The sequence below is a fragment of the Oryzias melastigma genome, linkage group LG16 (genome assembly GCF_002922805.2).
Source record: "Oryzias melastigma strain HK-1 linkage group LG16, ASM292280v2, whole genome shotgun sequence".
Lineage (NCBI taxonomy): Eukaryota > Metazoa > Chordata > Actinopteri > Beloniformes > Adrianichthyidae > Oryzias > Oryzias melastigma.
Window position 1 is genome coordinate 14619437 of NC_050527.1, and position 18665 is coordinate 14638101.

At 38.2% G+C, this 18665-nt stretch overlaps 1 protein-coding gene across 1 annotated transcript in view; it reads left to right on the plus strand.

The window, feature by feature from the left end:
• The first annotated feature begins 4118 nt into the window (after positions 1-4118).
• The window catches only part of LOC112143613 (doublecortin domain-containing protein 2), a 28049-nt gene continuing 13502 nt past the window's right edge, over positions 4119-18665 (plus strand). Inside the window, exons 1-7 of the mRNA XM_024267707.2 lie at positions 4119-5320; positions 6713-6767; positions 10206-10282; positions 10426-10560; positions 10791-10940; positions 11565-11619; positions 11962-12145. Of these exons, the coding sequence (XP_024123475.1) occupies positions 5034-5320; positions 6713-6767; positions 10206-10282; positions 10426-10560; positions 10791-10940; positions 11565-11619; positions 11962-12145 (943 nt within the window). The 5' untranslated portion in view covers positions 4119-5033. The remainder of the gene's footprint in view (positions 5321-6712; positions 6768-10205; positions 10283-10425; positions 10561-10790; positions 10941-11564; positions 11620-11961; positions 12146-18665) is intronic.

An 18665-nucleotide genomic window follows, 5' to 3' on the forward strand; every position in this document is an offset into this window, starting at 1 on the left:
CAACCAGCCTTCACAAAAATTGGCACAAATTCCACCCGGTTAAGTCTTCAACCACAACTTAAGCTTCGTTGACCTTTGACCTCTGGAAGAGGCCGCCATCTTGAATTAAAACAAACAAACGAACAAAAAAAAAACACTTTAAGTACCAGCCACAAATTCAAACTCCATCTTTGAATTTCAACCTATCACTTCCTAACTCCCCGACCATCATCGGGACGCTACTTGGGGAAAAAATGTTGAAAAAAAATATGCAGATTTTGAATTGCATCAAAGTGGCGAGCTTGCAAAAGTGGCATTTTCCTCTACTCCCACATTTTTTACCAGAATATAGCAAAAATGTATTATATGAATTGCTTGTTCAAACTGAACGAAATTATATGACACGATATGACGGTGTTAGGAATGTGGGCATGGTTAACAAAAAACCTCAGTTGCTAAGGTAACCCATAAGTTTGCCTCTTCCTCTAAAAATTACTTAGACCTGTTTTTCATTCCCAGGTGATCAAAAAATAAAATAGTTGCTATTTAAACAATGCAAACTAACAAGTTTAACCTCAATTCAGTGAGGACTAATAATACCTTAGAGATTGAGTCGGCATGAGCCGGAATCAGTGTAGTTCCCCATTGTGACAAGTGTCTACTGCACTGCCTTACATGGTCAAAAGACAGAGCTGTAGAAGTTTTTAGATTCATAAACATGCATGTTAGCTTAATAATATATGGATATAGGTAAAAATCTTGAAAAGAAAAAGAAAAATCTACACTTGATGAGTAACATTTGTAAAAATTAAGCAGTCAAACCTGATCACAAGTTATTTTTTGTCCCTTTTCTAGTTGTTATTGCCTAATTTATATTTATAGTATTCTATCTCAGACTGATGCTAGGATAGAATGAGGAAATTAGTTCTAATGCAGATATATGTCAACCTGATGAAACACCTTTTGACAGGTTTGTGATTTAATAATCATTTTGTCGCCAGTCTTTGATTCATTTCTGTTACATAGTAATTACCCCCTTGCTGCTTATATAATAAAAAAACATGTTAACTAAAGTTACATATCAGAGAGTGGCTCTGTGGGGTAGTTGTTAGGACAGTCTTCCTAAGGGAAGTTTCCTAGATTTCCCCCAAAACTATCCAAAAGCATGAAATTCATTGGGAGTGACTAAACATATTTGCATATTTGTGTCTTCTCTTACAATTTATTAAAAACTGTAGTCACATTAAAATGAATAATTAAGCCTTCTAAATTAAAACAATATATATATAATATCATAATATAACTAGAGGGATTCAATAAATCAAAGTGTGTGTCTGGTGACATTACCTTGCCTCCATTCGACACTAATAATCCTCAACGGCGAGTGTTTGTATTGCGGATTTTCCAAATGCTGTCAGGCTTGTGCAATTGAAAAGCAATTTTTGGCCATCCAAGGGTACGGTTTAAAAGGTGCCATTATCACATCCAATAAACAACAGCAATTATGTATAATTTCATGTCTTGCCTCTGTTGTTGAGACTGAAAATACACTGACAAGAGAGGTAGAAGGAAATGTTTTTGTTGGTTTACAGGTGCACTGCACTGTGTCTGATTTTTGTTGCTGTCTCGACATTGTGTCAAAGAGGATGCACACGATATGCAATTTAACCGGACGGTTCTTGAATGCACCAAGTTCTTAATTTTTGCAAAAATAATGATAGAATTTCTAATTCTGTAATTGTCGTAATTGAAATTATCCATTGTACAAAGATTGTCAAAGCAAAAAAAAAAAGGCATTTTATTTGGTGAACACTTCCCTCTAGTGGGGAATTAACTGTATTACATATGACCATACTATTGTAGACCATATCCATTGTGAGCGAAGTATGTGACTTATATTCATTGCAGACATGCTGTAGTGATACAATGAGTCTCTGTTGCGTCTTCTCATGAGAAAAGGGAATTGACCCTTATTAGGAGAATCTGTAATGCAACATTTTCTTTTGTGATGACATCTGTACCGGCCTATAAATGGTTGTTCCTCCTTCACATAGGCGAACTTTCATTTCTATGGAACTTCTCTGCTCGCCTGATCAGCGAGTATTCCTTTCTTTTTTATTACCACTTATTAAAAACTTGTGTTGAACTAAGAATCATTTGCTTCTCATTTGGACTTCAGTCATTTTTTCCACCACACCATCCATGCTGAATAACTTTTGTGGGTCATGGAGGGCATTTTAAAGAAACTACAAAGCATGTTTTTGGACTGTGGGGAAACGCCTGTTCAAAAGCCCACACATGCACAGGGAGAATATGAGAACTCAATACAAAAAAGTTCCAGTTGGGATTTGAACCAGGACCCTCTACCGATAAAGTGAGAGTGCTAACCACTGCACCACAATCAATGCAATCTCAGTATCTAAATATTTTAGATCAAAATTGTATTAATATTATTTTCATAAAAAGATACTCATTGCCAGTTGAAGAATCAAGAGCTCTGTTACACCTCTGTGATGCAAACATAAAAACACCCGGTTCAAAGGTGAACAATTTCTGGACTAAACTCTGACCAACCCATGTTCAGGTGTGAGGGTCACATGATTTTTTTTCCTTGTCTATCGTAGATTGGTGGACCACTTTCACTTTCATCCCTCAAGATCTACAACCCTGTTTTCCAACCACCACTGCCCTACTTAAAGTCCCACTCAAATCATCTTTTCATCTACGGTAAAAGCATTACCAGAGGTCTTTTAATTATGATCATGATGTTTTTAACCAAAATAAAAAAATATGAGTCATTTTCTGGGACATAGTTTCTGCAGAGCAGAAGTAGTTCATCAGAAATTTGCCTCTTGTGCTATCTTTGACATGTTTCCATTAAAAGTGGGGTTATCTAGACCCAAAAAGACAGCACATTGAACTTTTCCCCAAAGCTTTTTTATCTTCACTGGTGTCCGTGGCAGACATAAAATCCTGTCCACTTTTGTCATGAGGGGAATCACACATTAATATAAGGGTGGAGCACACGGGATATAAATGTGTGAGCTAGCCAAAAGTGCGTTCACACCGAACACGATTTGAGTGGCAAATTTGCGTGCCTCGCCCATCTTTCGCAGCAAAGTGAATTCTCTTCTAGCGGCCTGTTAAAAAAGAGTTCCTGATCTTGATGTGGCGGCTTCGTGTGGGAGGGGCAACCAGCTTTCAGCCTGATTGCATTGAACGGTGGCTGTGTACCTTTCACTTAAAATGTATGGAAAACACAGATGATACTTAGAGATCAGGTTAATGTATTATGAAGAGTTCTGTATGCCAGCCGCTTCCGCTGTGTTTCTGCGTCTGTGCCATTGACTTAAAATTGTAACTGGCCGCTTTTGCCATCCGAATTCCATTTGGTGTGAATGCACCTTTAGAACACAACAGTTACAAACTCGCTACGCGCTAGCTGTTCATAATCTACAATTTCCAATTAGAACACTTTTTCCACAGTAGCTTCCCAATGATATTTCAGAAATTAGGAGAATTGATAAAACCCCCTAGGAGAAGTTTTCATTTGTAGCAGCTACTGAAGGTGTGTTTTTTTTTTCTTTCTTTTTTTATCCAAGATGGAGGCCTCTTCCCCAGGTCAAAGGTCAACAAAGCTTTGGTCGTCTTAGACTTAAGCTGGTGGGGCATGTGTGTGATATTTCATGAAGATCCCTTTATGAAGATCTATTTCAAGGCCAAGGCAAATGATGACCTGGGCTGATCTAATTCGTCCCATGTTGTGGAAAAACAAAAACGAAAAAAAAAAAAAAAATGCACAGATTAAAACTACAACAGCTTGAAACTAATTTACGCGCAAATATTTAAAAAATATGCAGGAATTTGCTACACACAAACCACATGTAAAATATGCAGGAATTTGCTACACACAAACCACATGTATGCACAAATCTGATATGAGAGTCTTTGTGCCTAAATTATGCATTTAAATGCCACTAGAATGCTGTGACAATGTTTTTTTTCAGTCGTTTTGAACTTAGAATGTGAAAATTATTTGGTGAAAACTTTACATTTTACCCCTTTTTTAAAAAAAAAAAATGAACCAGTTTGTAATTTTAATTTGTGCATGTGTGAATTGTTTTTTTTTTCAACATTTTTTTACTTATACACAAAATGTATTGTATGAGTTACAAATCAAAAATTACGCACACACAAATCCAAAGTTACACACAAATCAAGCTTTACGCACGCACATCGGGGTGAGTCTTTTTTCTCTCCATACCGGGGTCACATTTTCGCTCAAAAGTACATGATTTTTTCCAAATGTGAAAACAATGGTCTTTGGATTCAGTGACTGTTGCTCCATAATTAATAAAATAGAACACATTGTTCCTCTTAATAAGACACAATCTAGATCACAGGGACAAACATGTTGTTTTGTCCTTCTCTCTGCATGTCACAGGCAACCACCCTGCTGCTCTCCTGATACCCAATTAACTTCTCACCTGGATCCTGAAGAGAGTTCAGGGTTCTCCACTATGGCTTCTCTTGTTTTGTGTGATCACAGACCTAATCGTGGACCTGTCATTACGCACCCCATCGTCAATATTTGGAATCTCCTGTCAGGTGGTCATTGGGTAGGGATTGACCACTCGAGGATTTTGTGTCCCTGATAATCGGAGCGGGAATAGCGCGGTGTTCCCATAGAGACATCCCCAACACATGAACTCCCATGACACCCTGGCACAGGCGCAGCCCAGAGCAGCGTGGGTGCGCATCGCAGTATATTTTGCAGGAGTTATTCTCGATGCATTTGATCATTTTGCTTACAATTTTATTTTAGCTTTTCTTTTTTGCTATTTAATAGCTGCCTTGACTTCCACTGGATGAGTTTTACGCGTCGCTTTCTGCTCATGCGCTCTTTTTGAGCTGTAAACTTTTGGCACAAGTGGACCAACTTCACCGACATTTCAATGCTCTTTACGTGCCTCCCAACTGGGATTAACGCCTTGAGAGTTTCTTCATACTAACACCGCACTTGCAGGCACTCCCGCGCGCTTTTACGCACGACGATGGGCTCGGAGAAGCCAAGCTTTCTGTCCCAGCCAGTGGTGAAAAACATTTTTATGTTCCGGAATGGAGATCCGTATTACGAGGCTCGCCGGATTGTCGTGAACGAGAAGAGGGTGTGTAATTTTGAAACTCTGCTGCGGGAGGTGACCGGCGGGGTTCAGGCTCCATTCGGAGCGGTGAGGACCATCTACACGCCGAGAGGAGGTCACAAAGTTGACAGCATGGAGAGCCTGCAGAGCGGGGAGCAGTACGTGGCTGCAGGAAGGGAGAGATTCAAAAGACTGGAGTAAGAAAAAGTGGTGTTTTTGTCATAAACTTTTTTCACTTTATTTTTTCATTTATCATCCAACTGTAGATGATTAATAATATGCCAAAAACACAATCTCGCTGTTTGCATTAGGCATTTTCTAGCACAAGTTAGAATTCAATCAGAAACTCAGTCTGAAGATTGGCCCAGTCATGAACCTGGTTATGCTTGTGTGACTCAACAGATTTGCACCAGTGCTGAGTCACATCTTAACGCAAATGAGATCAGTCCAGGTCATCATCTGCCCGGCCTTGAAATAAATGGACTTATGGAAAAAGATAATAGGATCAAAGTGGTCATGCTTTGATGGCATCCAGTAAGGTGGTGTAGATGGATGAAGGTTGCATGCTGCAACATGCATCCACATTTGTATCAATGAAAAAGAAAAGGGGACCTAAACTGCATGGAGAGTTGATGGACCTCATCCTCCACTGCTTACTGAATGGTGTATTCATGTTATTATTATTATTTTTCTAAAAAGGACAAAATTATACATGCCTGAAAATGTTTTATTTCTAATCAGAGATTTAACCAGCTCAGTGTTCTTGTGGTAGAGTGTGGTAGAGTCTGTGAGTTCAAATCCATGGCTGAGTCATTCCAAAGACTCCAAATTGGGACTCCCTGCTGGACACTCAGCATTAAGGGGTTGGATTGGGGGCTTAGAGCACCAAATGGTTCTGGAGTGCTGCTCTACCAGCAGCTCCACCAGGAGATGGGTCAAATGTGGAGAAAACATTTCACACAACTAGTTATGTGACAACTTATGCGACTTTAATTTTAATTTAGAGTAGAATATATCGTTACTAGGCTTCCTGGTGGTGAAGTGGTTAGCGCTCTCACCTCACAGCAACAAGGCCCTGGTACCTGGTCTCCCCGGAAACTCCGGCTTCTTCCAACAGTCCAAAAACTATGCATTTTAGGGTATTTGATGACTCCAAATTGTCGTTAAATGTTCCTGTGAGTCGATATGGGTGTGTGATTGCGTGGTCATGCAACTGACGGGTGACGTGTCCAAGGTGTACCCCACCTTGGCCCTACAGTAATCCAGGACAGGCTCCCACAAACCCCATGCCTTTAATTCATTGTGTTGAAAAAAAATTAAAAAATTGAAATAGTGATTTTAAAGCTGTGAATATAATCGAATTGAACCGTGGCTTACTGAATCGTTACATCCCTAATAAGTATAAATAAAGAATTAAATATTTTTAAAACAGCATTTCAAGTCTGTTTAGAATGTTTGCTTTTACATGTTTTTAATTTATTTGTGGATCAAAAAGAATCTCCTACAAAATAATACTAAATTGATCTGTTTACTTGCAAATAAACCGCCAGTTTTCAGTCTTAACTCTGGCTCTCTCTTTTTATCTGCAGTTATTTGCAGATTGGCACCAGAAAGAAGAGGATGATGCAGACTGTAGCCATGCAGGTATGGGGGGATGATGCTGTCAGTGAGAAATGTACTGCAGAATGGGAACTTTCTTTAGTACATTGGATACTGTAGATGCATCCATGTTTTGTTTTGTTTTCCTATGTTGCATTGAGGAGGTAAACAAGCCTGGTCATGTGACGTGCTAAATTGGTTTTCTTTGTCATTGAGACACTTTGAAATGTTTTTTTCTTTAGGTTAGCATTGTGGGTAATGCAGTTTAGGTGAGCAATGCATTCTGGGTAACACATTCACTCCAAACAATATGTCAAACTTTCAAGCTCTTGGTTTAATCTAGGTAGTGTGAAGAACTTGTTAAGATACCTGAAGCAAGGTGTAACGATGAGTACCCTTGAGAGTGAAGAAACCCTGTTGTTCCTCCAGTGACCATGCATTATTGATTTATGGATCATAACCATCCCTCCTTTTAATGCAATTTTAATCATCAGCTATGGGGTCATGGCAGGGGCAGAGGCATCTCCAGGTCACATCGCTCAGACTAGACTAGTCATACATGAAAGACACCTGCAGGTGTTCTTTCAAAGACTTGGGAATGCCTCGTCTAAACAAAACATCAATAGTTAATGCTCCATAACAAAAGACACATATTTAGATTTCCAAGAGTATTTTAAATTGGTATTCATAACTAATTGGTCATCTTCACTGAATTGCTACAATTATGATTGGCTCATACTTTTCATAGGAGACATTTGTGTTGGAGAAATGGAGGAAACTCTTGTGTTTCTGCGTTTGACACAATCATGCAACACGTGCATGTTTTCAGTCTGCTCCTGGTTGCCACTTATAGCACTCCAAGAGGTGATGTGACAAATCCAGTCATACATTTTTTTCATCTTTAAGGTGTCCTGTAATATAAAACAAACCCTTCATACCTGAGTTTCTGTTTCAGAGAAATAAACTGCATCCACTGCTGTCTTATATATACACCCACTAGGAGAATAAAAATGAGAAAAACACACATTTTGAGCAAATTTATAACTAAGATGAGTCTTGGTTTTACTTTTTGGGGCAATGCAGCAAATATCCTTAGGTTTTAGTAAAGGATTTGCTATTTAAACCTGCTGGATGCTGGACCAGTGTTTGAGGTCATGGTTGTGGCTAAACCTTCCACGGTTTAAGATTTCTGACATCAGGACTTCCGAATGTCTATCAAAAGAAACTTTCCAAATTAAAACAAAAACATGGGCAGAATAGGGACTGGTATTTCTTTCTCCAAAAATATTACCTTTAGCCTATGTTTATTGAAAATAAAAAGATACTTCAGAAAAAGAAGTCAAAAAGAAATCTTGATAAATCTTTTACTTGTGAACCTTAGAGGTGGATGCAAATCTGTGCTAAAAGAAAGTACAAGGTGCTTCAAAGTTAATATTTTTAAATTTTAGATTGTCTACAGGGATATACCATAAACTGTCGATACTGTTCCTGTAAAGCAAAGGATTGTGTCTTTATGGAAGGAATTGTCATCAGAGAAGCAAATCTGGACTTCTATTGTCATCCATGGCTTCTACTTTTGTAGTTGGCATCTGTTTTACAGATTAAATGTCTTGCATTTTTGTACATTTTCTAAGATTCATCCATTTTCTAATTTTACTTTATTCCCATTTGGGGTCACGGGGTCACTGGAGTCTACCCAGCTACTTAAGGTGGAAGGCAGAGTACATCCTGTTCGCCAGTCCGTCGTATAGGGAAACACAAAGGCAAACATTTACACCTAAGGGACAAATTAATGTCATTTACTAATCTATGAAGCTTTTTTTTTTTTTTTTGACTGTTGAGAAAGACAGAGTACCTGGAGAAAACCAACATAAACTCCACATAGAAAGGTCCCCGTCAAGATTCAAACCAGACCCTTCCTGCTGTGAGGCCAGAGTGCTAACACACAGATGTAGGCTACGTCTGAATTATCACCCTAATCCCTAACTACTGAAAACTATAAAGTGCAGGACTATATAATGGCCTGGATTTTAAAAGCAATTCAGACACTATGCTTACTACTTTACTTTCGTTTTGCTAAATGGCGTCACAGATGACACCACTGTGTTCTGATGATGAAAATGTTGATGGTTTATTAAAACATTACATTTGAACATGTTTTTTTGTTTTTTTTTTTTGCAAAAATGTGTTTGACCGCAATGTATTGTAGTCTATATTCGCCAATGTAGTGAGCATTGATGCAGGCTAGTTTTTTGCAGAGACTTCTGGGAATTTTCTAGTGCACTCAACTTTGGAATTGTAGATTCGGACAGCACTACAAAATGGCAAATCCTCTATATAGTGCACTATATATGAATTCAGACCTAGCCTAACTGTTTAGATGTTTTACTCACACATAGGAAATAACATCAAAAGAGCATTTTCACAGAACTACAGTAGTAATATAACCATATTCAAATCTTCCTTTTTACCTCCTCATTTAATTCCTCCAAAATACCCTTATTAAAAACTGGTGGGGCCTGTTTGCACTTTCAGCCTGCAAGTGTGTTGGTGTACTCCAATTTTCCACCCAAATAATGTTTTTTTATTAAAAAAATAATACTGGTTCTAAATGAAGCATAATTGTAAGCTCTAGGGTTATTAACTTTTTGTTACGTGACCTTCTAAAATATTACATATACGGAACTAAGTGTGGACATAAAAGAATGGATGTTGTGTTTACACCAAAGAAAATAGTCTGCAGTGTTTTTGGGGATAAATTCATTTTGTAGCAAAAAAAAATATTGTAATGACAACAAAAGAGTTAAAAAAAGAAATTAACCCCTTGGTGACTTCATTTTTAGACACCAAGAGGTTAATTTAAAATTACTTTCATTTAGCATCTACTTGAAAGCAAAAACAAAAGTGAGTTTTACTTTTCCTATGTGGAAATAAATTCATGTGTCATAGGGTTAAACAAACAATAGAGAGGATATGTCACATAAAAAAACACTTGTTCTTTTGTCTCTTCATTTACAATACAAAGCAGTTCTTCTCTGTTTTAGATGCATGTTTATATGATGCCTGATTCTGTTTTCTTTTGGTGTTTGGTCACATTTTAAGGGCACTTATATAGGCTTTACTTCCATTCTTTAAAATCAGGAGTTCTAGAGGAGAGTCCAGACCATGGGATAGGATTCAGTAACTTCAATGAGCAGTCTTGGTAATAACCCCTTAATGCCTGATTTAAATTCTAGCTATGCAAAAACAAACAAAAAAAATATATAAAATTAAGTTTTGTTTTTGCTTTTGAGTAGATACAATATTTAGGTCGTTTTGGAACCGAATCGTATCGGTGATGTAATTTGGTAGACTTGACTTGTATGGTTCTTTTATCAGTCGACTTTTATTAATCAATGTTTGGTATGTTTATGCGCTTTCTGCAGCTCACTCTTATCACAACTATAAGTGTTATAAATGATTTTGTTTTTTGTTTTTTTTCAGACTAAACCTCTGCCCACCAATAGAATTAGTGTCTCAGCTCGCTTCCTGAAGCCCATCAAGGAGCCATGTCCGATATTGTAAGTTAAATTCCACAGTTTTACAGCTTATATTTTTAGAACCCTACCCTCTTACTTTGACATTTTGCTCCAGTAAGAATGTGAATGATTTTTGGAAATTTTTGAAAATGACTAATTACTCCATTTGCATTTGCCGTGTTTAGTGTGGCAGCTAACGGTGACATCTTGAACCCTGCAATGAGGCTGCTGATCCACCAGAGGATGCTGGGGCAGTTCGACAGAATCCTGGAATTGATCACTGAGAAAATGGGTCTGAAGGTGCTGGGAGGAGTGCGAAGGTAAACGTGCGTGTGAGCAGATTATGCCATTACGTCTGTGTTTTGCATCTTCTATAGACATTTCTTAATTTATGCATTAGCTTTCTATAAAAAGATATTTGTGTTGTTATGACTCTAAAAGAGCATTAAATGTCCAGAGTTATTGATCATTTACCAGCAAAAATCAATTTTTTTCTCCTAAAACTAAAGCAGAAGTCTAAAAGAAAGTCTCTGTGTTTGGACTCCTTCAGTCTGTACACTAGTGAAGGCCTCCAGGTAACCGATGGAGAGAAGTTGGAGAGTGGTCAGCTTTATGTGGCTGTGGGAAGAGAAAGATTCAAGAAACTTCCGTACAGTGACCTCCTTTTCTCCAAGCCAAGAGGAACAAGAATAATCAGAGGGTAAGGTGCAGAAAGTTCTCAGAGAATCTAATTAAATTGACTAACTAAAATATTATGTATGGGATATGATAGTCTTTCAATTAAATTATATTTTATATTTCCTATATCCTACAATTACATTTAATTTGAGACACTTTTCAGTCTTTTGGCTTCTTGGAAGATGGAAAACTTGTACATTTAAAAACATAACTGGTGACAAAAATGTTTTTGCTCCTTTAGTATTTTGTAATAAGGTGCTGGTTCAAATCCAGACTGGGCCTCCATGCCGGTGTGGGTGCACACAGTCTAAAAATATGCTTTATAGGAGTGAATATGTGTGGTTTAAGGTGACCACAGCGTGCAGAAAAAATAAAGATTTTTTGATGGGTGGTATAATTCTCTAATCAATTAACAATAAATTAATCAGAATTCAAGATCATCTACAAAAGTAAAAAATATGTATGACTAAAATTACATTTAGGAAAAGTAAAAAATTAAAATTGTCAGAATTGTACACACAAATTTCTTGAGATTACTTGAAATCTGACTTTTTGTTAGACTAAAGTGTGCTGTTTTGGAAAAAAACTAGTAATATTCACATTCATTAATGAGTGGATATCTTTTATTCTTTTTTTTCCTCCACAGGAGGAAGACGTACTCTCTTCCACCTATCTACAGATACTCAAAGCAGAGTGGAAATGTAAGATTTTTACCATTTGTTATTAAATGTGGTTTAAATTAGTCTGTTGTGTTGAATCTGTGAAGAGTTTCAAACAATCTTTTTAAACACAGATATCCATTGGGCTCATTCTCTAAATCTGTAATTTTATTATTTATTTATTTATTTTTAATTTTTTTGTTGATTTGAAAAAGGTCAAAACTGCTTGGTTTAAATATTTTTTAATTTGACATTTTTACTTGTTTCTCCCAAGATTTTCTACTATATTCTAGCAGAACACAGACAACTAACTGCCTCTAGATTATTATTATTATTATTATTATTAAACTAAATTGACACAACTGAATTTCCTTTCTTTCTCAGAGTAAGTCAGAGGTCCCCAGCAGTAACAGTGAGGATCCAGAGTTCAAGACGTCTCCTTTGGGCCTCAGCAACACCAGCAAAGAGCATCTGTCCTCCATAGTGAGGGAGATCTCCCAGTCAAAGCTGCTGTCCCTCAGGAAGAGGAAGAGCGGACAAAGCTTCAATCCCTGTCCATATGATGACGGTAACATCCCCACACAAACAGATGTTTGGCTCTTAGTAAGCTTTTTTTATGTTTGGGTCAAAACTGACCCGTTTTTACTCTAGAAAACGTTTTCTGCACGTTAGAAAGGTTGGATGTGTGCTGTGACTGGCCCCCAAATGGATAGCTTGTAAGAAATAAAAATTCACAAAAATGAAAACAAATTAATAAAAAAAACAAAAACATAAGAATGGATGGACAAATAGAAATAATAAGGGAAAAACACAAACCAGTGTGCCTGCCCCCAGCACAGTAAGCACAAAGTGTAATGGGAGGAAGAGCATTCAACATAAAACGTTATAGACATATCAAATAGATCACAGGAGAATAAACATACAGATGCAAGAATAAATATGTGACCCCTTTGGGGTTACTTGGATTTCTGCATGAATTTGTCATAAAATATGATCTGATCACATCACCACATAAAACACAGTCTTCTTAAACTAATACATCACACAAATGCAAGTTTTCACGTTTTTTTATTGAAAATGTGTAAAAATTCGAAGTGCAGGGTGTAAAAATATGTGAACCCTTGGATTTAATAACTGGTTTGTGCAGCAATAATGTGAAACAAACATTTCCTGTAGTTGGAGATCCGACCTGCACAACAGCCATTTGTCTGAACAGAACTCTATCAGTTCAGTGATATTCTTGGGATGTCTGGTGTGAATTCTTCCACAGAATCTCAATCAGGTTGAGGTTAGAACTTTGACTGGACCACTCCAGAAGTCGTATTCTCTTCTGTTTGGGTCATTCTGATTTCTTGCAAAAGGGTTTGATAAACTTGCTACTTAATTTTTTCATCAATGACAGAAATCCACCCAAATCATGAAGCTTCCTCCACCATATTTCATAATTGGGACGAGGCCTTTCATGCTGTGTATTTTTTTTCTCCACACATAGCGTTGTGTGTTCCATCCAAAGAACTCACGTGTGGTTTAATCTGTCCACAGAATATTAATCAACAGTGCTGAGGAGCATAGATGCTTTTTTGCAAACTTCAAACATGAATCAACGTTTTTTAGTGGATTCCTGTGTGGTGTCAGATCAAGGGGTTCACATAGTTTTTCTTGCAGTTGTATATGAATAGATGAACTGATATGATGATATTATGGTTTTGTAAGCGTTTTAGGTGCTCTGAGGGATATGACACCCCAAACTCTTAGCACCCCAGACTTGCTCCCTCTGATATTTTTTTGTTGTTTTTGCATCTTTTACACTTGACATACCTCATTTTTTATTTTTTTTGATGGTGTGTTGTTTTGTTGAACACACATCCCATGACGTAATGGTCGGTCTTTCAAATATCCAAGGACCTGCTCAGCACCTGAACGTCCACATAGAGGCACTGTTGCTCTGCAAACCGAACGTCTGACTGTGTGAAAGTAGGTCCAGCATGATGACATGAACAACTATTTCGAGAAACACATTACATCATCTTCTGTGCTTGTGATCAGTGTTGGTAATTGTCCTCTGGAAACTTCAGCTCGCGCTTGGCGGTGACAACAGTCACGGCAAATGAAAACTGAGGTTGCTTTTGAAGCTGTCTGTTATAATTTACAAAAAAAAGTATACAAAAAAAGATTATTTTTCATTTTATTTTGGCCAAAATTATCACATTTTTACTCTATTTATTGTTTGAACCACATTACGTCACTCTGCCGTTTTAAGATGGATGTTGTGCCTTTTTTTTTTTTTTTTTGCTCCTTTGGCAGCAGAGTTGACAGCTGAAGCGTGGAGAATGTGCGTCCGTGGTTCTAGGGAGCTGGCATTTTGCATCAAAGGAGGAGACATGGAACATGTGCCCGAACAAGTTTACGCATGTTTTTGTATCCTCCGCTGTAATAGTCTTCACCGTATCAAAGAAATCGTTTGAGAGGTACAGAAAAGCAGAAAAAACTAAATTATTTTCAGTCATCAAATATTGAATTAACATAGAGGCAGGAAGTAGATCAGGCGTCAGACGAGGCAGTCTGCTCCTTCTGGACTCCCCTCTGTGGTTTGACCTTTAAAATCTCTTTGAATTGCTGTCATGTTAACAAGACACAATAGTTTTCTTATTTGTTTAGCTCCATCGCAAGATAATAAATAAATGATGCAATTCCTTTTAGTCATGCTTCTTCCATTAAATTGATTACTTTTCCTTTGTCGTCTCCTTCAAAATAAAAGCGCCTGTCCATATCTTTGCATGTACTGTATGAGCTTTTCCTCAGTTTGCACTCGTATCGAGCGTCTCAGCAGGAACTCTGTGTTCTTCTCACTTTCATGATTCACAGCAGCACAGAGGTGTTTTTGCCGTTAATTTTCCCTGAGAGAAATCCTCCCCTCCCTGGATGGGAGCTTAATGCATTCAGCTCTTTAGCGAGCCGGAGCTCAGGGAAAAAAAAAAAAAAAAAGTTGGCAGAGGCTGTGGAAGAAAACCGTGTCTCCGAGTGAAACTTTAGAAGAGGAAACAAAAGATGACTGCGAAGGTGTCACGCCATCATTTATGTATTTTTGAGGGAGAGATGTTGATTTCGTTGGAAGGAAGAAGACAAAAGAGACCGACTGGATACTGCAACTTGAGCTTCTACCTCGTGTTCTGCCACGACCAGGATGTGTGTGTGTTTTAACACCAGCACCGCTTATTTACCGTCTATCAGCCAGACTGAGTAAAAGTGCAGCAAGTTGTGTCTGGTATTTTGTCAAGCATTTAACGTCTCTGCTTCATTAGATCAAACACCGGAGGAGGACAAAGGCGTTGGGAGGAACGACAACTCATGCAGCAAAGGTCACCGGCTGAATTTGAACCCGCCGCAACAAAGACGTGCGGAGTTTGAAATGATATTGTGGCTGTCACGCTCAGCACGGCTGCAGCAGCCCGCTTGAAAGCAGTTAATTATTCGTCCAATTTAGCCGTTTGTGCATCGGTGCTCGGTTTCTATAGAGGCCATTGGCAGCTGTTGCTAACCTCGGAATAGAAGGAGGGTGTTTATCAGTTCCTTTCCTTAAAGGACCTCTGTGGACAATTCAGTTTAATGGCCCCCTCGAGACGCGAGGGCAGGTAAAAACAGTTGAAGTTAAAAGTAGAAAATGTGGATTTATCGAAAAGAGCTGGTTTAAGAGGAGGAATGAGATGATGAAAAAGGAGGAAAAAGCTAGAGAAACAGGCGGAATTAAATGGGGAAAACCGTGAATAGGTTGAGTTGCTAGAGCATGAGCTTTGAGCCATGATAAAAAAATAAAAAAAGAGACAGATATTGAAGGTGCTGGGTGGAGTTTGGGTAATTACCTTTCATTTGGATAATCTTCCCATTTAGAGTCATCAAAGCAGATTTTTACTTGCCGGTGCTTCTTGCTGTGGCTAAATTGCTTCTGTGAATATCAACAAAAGAGGCCTGTGCTGTAAGGAAGAAGGACAGACAGACTGACAGACAGACGGCATTAAGAGAGACAGGAAGGGAAAGATACAGACGGAGGAGGACGGCTTTATTGATAATCATCTTTTCTTATCCATGTCTCCTCAGGTGCATTAATGAAGGAGAATATTAATTATAGCTAAGGGGGATCCTAGAAAGTGCTGTTTTTTACTGTGTGTTAAAGACCCACTACAATAAAAAAATATATTTGTGGTGTTTTTAACATGACATATGTAAAGAAAATTTTGCTTAAAGTTGCATTTCTGAGTATTTCTGAATTCAAATGATTGTGAATCAGGAGGAAATGCAAAAACATAGGAAAAAGCTTGTAGTTGTCTAGCTACTACGGCAAGCCATAGGCTCCCTGCACCGCTCCATTCTGATGGATCGGTTTGTCAGGATTAGATGGTGGAGGACCCAAACGCAGGAGACCAGGCTTGGTGACGGGTGGGAACATAAAGCATTTAATAAAGTAACAAAACATGAAAAAAACCCATAAAGAAACAAAAACTGGTAACGGAACAGAGCAGATGACCTGACAATGATGAACTGAAAACCAGAGACTTAAATACACTGAGGCTTAGTGCAAAATGTAAAAGCAAAGTAAGTAAATGTTAATTTCACAAAAAAAACCCATAAATTTACATTAGTCAACCAAAGTGGTTCAAATCTTGTGAATCTTGCTCCAAGCTTTTCTTGCACAGCTCTATTCTAATATAGGAAAGGCTTGAACCAAATCTCAATTCATCTCTTTCTCCCTACCTCTACATTTAACCCCCACATAGAGAGTTATGGAAAAATAGTGTCTCCAAATTCAGACGTCAATTTCACTCAATGACGTCATCAATAGTCGCTGGTCAGCTAGCGTTAGCGTGGAGCTTCCAGTGCTTAAATATACATAACAACAATGGTTTAATAACTTTAAAAAGGTCATACTACAACAAAAGTCATTACTTACATTTAAATGTCAACTTCTCTGCTTCAGAGCACACCCACGTGAAGAAAAGCGCTTCTCTTTAGCGTGACATGGAACCCCTTTGCGACGGAGGGCTCTTCTTCCCCCACTTAGAGGGTAGGCCCTTAAAAAGCTATTTTGGACACCCTTAGCACTACAAAATGCTACTACTACTAATGGAGGGGTAGGGAGGGCAGAATTCAGATTACGACTTGGTGTTGTATAATTCTGGCCGGGCACAAACCGCTATTAATTGCTCCTCCATGATCAATTTTCAAACGGTTGGTACTTCCATGTTTTAGAGGGGACATCATCCATAAGTCACTACCAAATCTTCCCTGATTGGTCAAAGCTCAACTTGTTTAACTTTTGAAGCTGTGTGTTTTGTACGGAGTCCAAAAAAATGTGCATATACACAAGAATTTTGAATGCGTAAATCAGAAATGTGCTAAAAGGTGCATTTACATAGACTTTTCATTGATGGTGGTCGCTTGAGTGTGTGTTTCTGAGCTCGGTGTGAATGTAGCATTAGGTTTGGGGGGGTGAGTGGCTGTAAACTAGTGATAAAGTGTAAATTAGGGCAACTACAAACTATTATTTTAATAGTCGACTAATCACCTATTATTTTTTTTTTCGATTAGTTGACTTATCGGATCACGTGTTGACTGGATGTAAAACACACATTTGTTTCCCACTTTCAAGCACCATTGGCGTGTTGTTATGGTACTTGAGTCATCCTATAAGCCCCTATGACATCACTACATCGCACTACTGCACCCAAAAAATGGCACATCAGAAAGCATGCACCCTAGTTTTCAGATTAAAAAAAAAACGACTAAATAAACTATTAAATAAGTTGTGAACTATTTCAATAGTCGACATTGTCATGATTAATCAACTAATCTTGGCAACCCTAGTGTAAATAGATGGTTGTCGGGAAGTAGGGGCGGGGTTACTCTGCGCCAAAGGTCCCACCCACAACTCAGAGGCAACTTTCTAATGAAACTATGTCCTAAAAAAAATTTTTTTTTTTTTTAATTTTTTTTTATTTTGCTAGGTTTGATTTTGGATCAATCAAAAGATAATCAGAGTAGGACTTTAAGCTTGTAAAAATGCCTTTTTGACTTCTCCTTTTAATAAGATTCCTACAAAATCAACTCTGAGACACAAACCGAGGTAAACATCAACTACCCTTCTTAATAAAGTACTTTGTTTTTGCTTAGTTGTCGTATTCTTTACAAACAAAGTGTGTTAAAAAGCTCTAGATTGCCTGTTGGCTCCATCTCCGAGAGCATCTGTCCAATTTAAGCTGCTGGAAGGATGCACATCGTCACCTGCTCACACAGTTTTCCTCAGAAAGACTTCATGTGTCACTTTTAACAAAGAGAAATGAAAGCGCTCCTCGCCTTGCTTGTGCGAGCCTGAGGTAAAGATGTGGGAGTTCGTTTGCGAGCGGGGGTCTGTTTATGTCTTTCACTCTGTTTTTGCACGAGCCATCCAACCAGATCAAGCCTCTTCCTCTGGTGTCATAAAATGTAAATCTTCCTTGGGGAATTAGCCCTGTTAGCATGTGAATCTACAGCGCCTGTCAGGGTAAAATGGGCTTCAGAGCAGCATTGGGAGATGAGTCCGTGTGACTTAAATTGTATAAAAAAGAAGACCAAAGCAGTGGAGGCTGAAAGATAGAAACACTTTGTGTTGTTGGAAAGTTGGTGCATTTATGTGTGTCTTTTTTAAGTTTTTATTTCATGTGCTCATATGTCACATTCTAGACAGTATCCTTGTGCATCTTACCCTTTCAGCTGTGGCAGAAAAAAATCACCCCTTTGATGCAGGATTACTAGATTAAAAATAAAAGCTGTGAAGACGTACTAATCTGCTACATTAATCGGCTAACAAATGTTTCAGCTGTGACATGCCAAATGTAGGGTTAGGGTCATATCTGACATTTCTGATGGCACGATTTTCCTCCTGTCTGTCACCTCTAATCGAATCCGCGGTGTTGGTTTTGGTATAGCTTGGCAGGCACACATGTGACTTTGGGAGATAGACAAATCACCGTCCGAGCTGAATGGCCAGAGTATTTAACTGACATTTGTGGATGTCTGGGGTTTACGCCACATCCCTGAAGTTGGAATATAGCCAG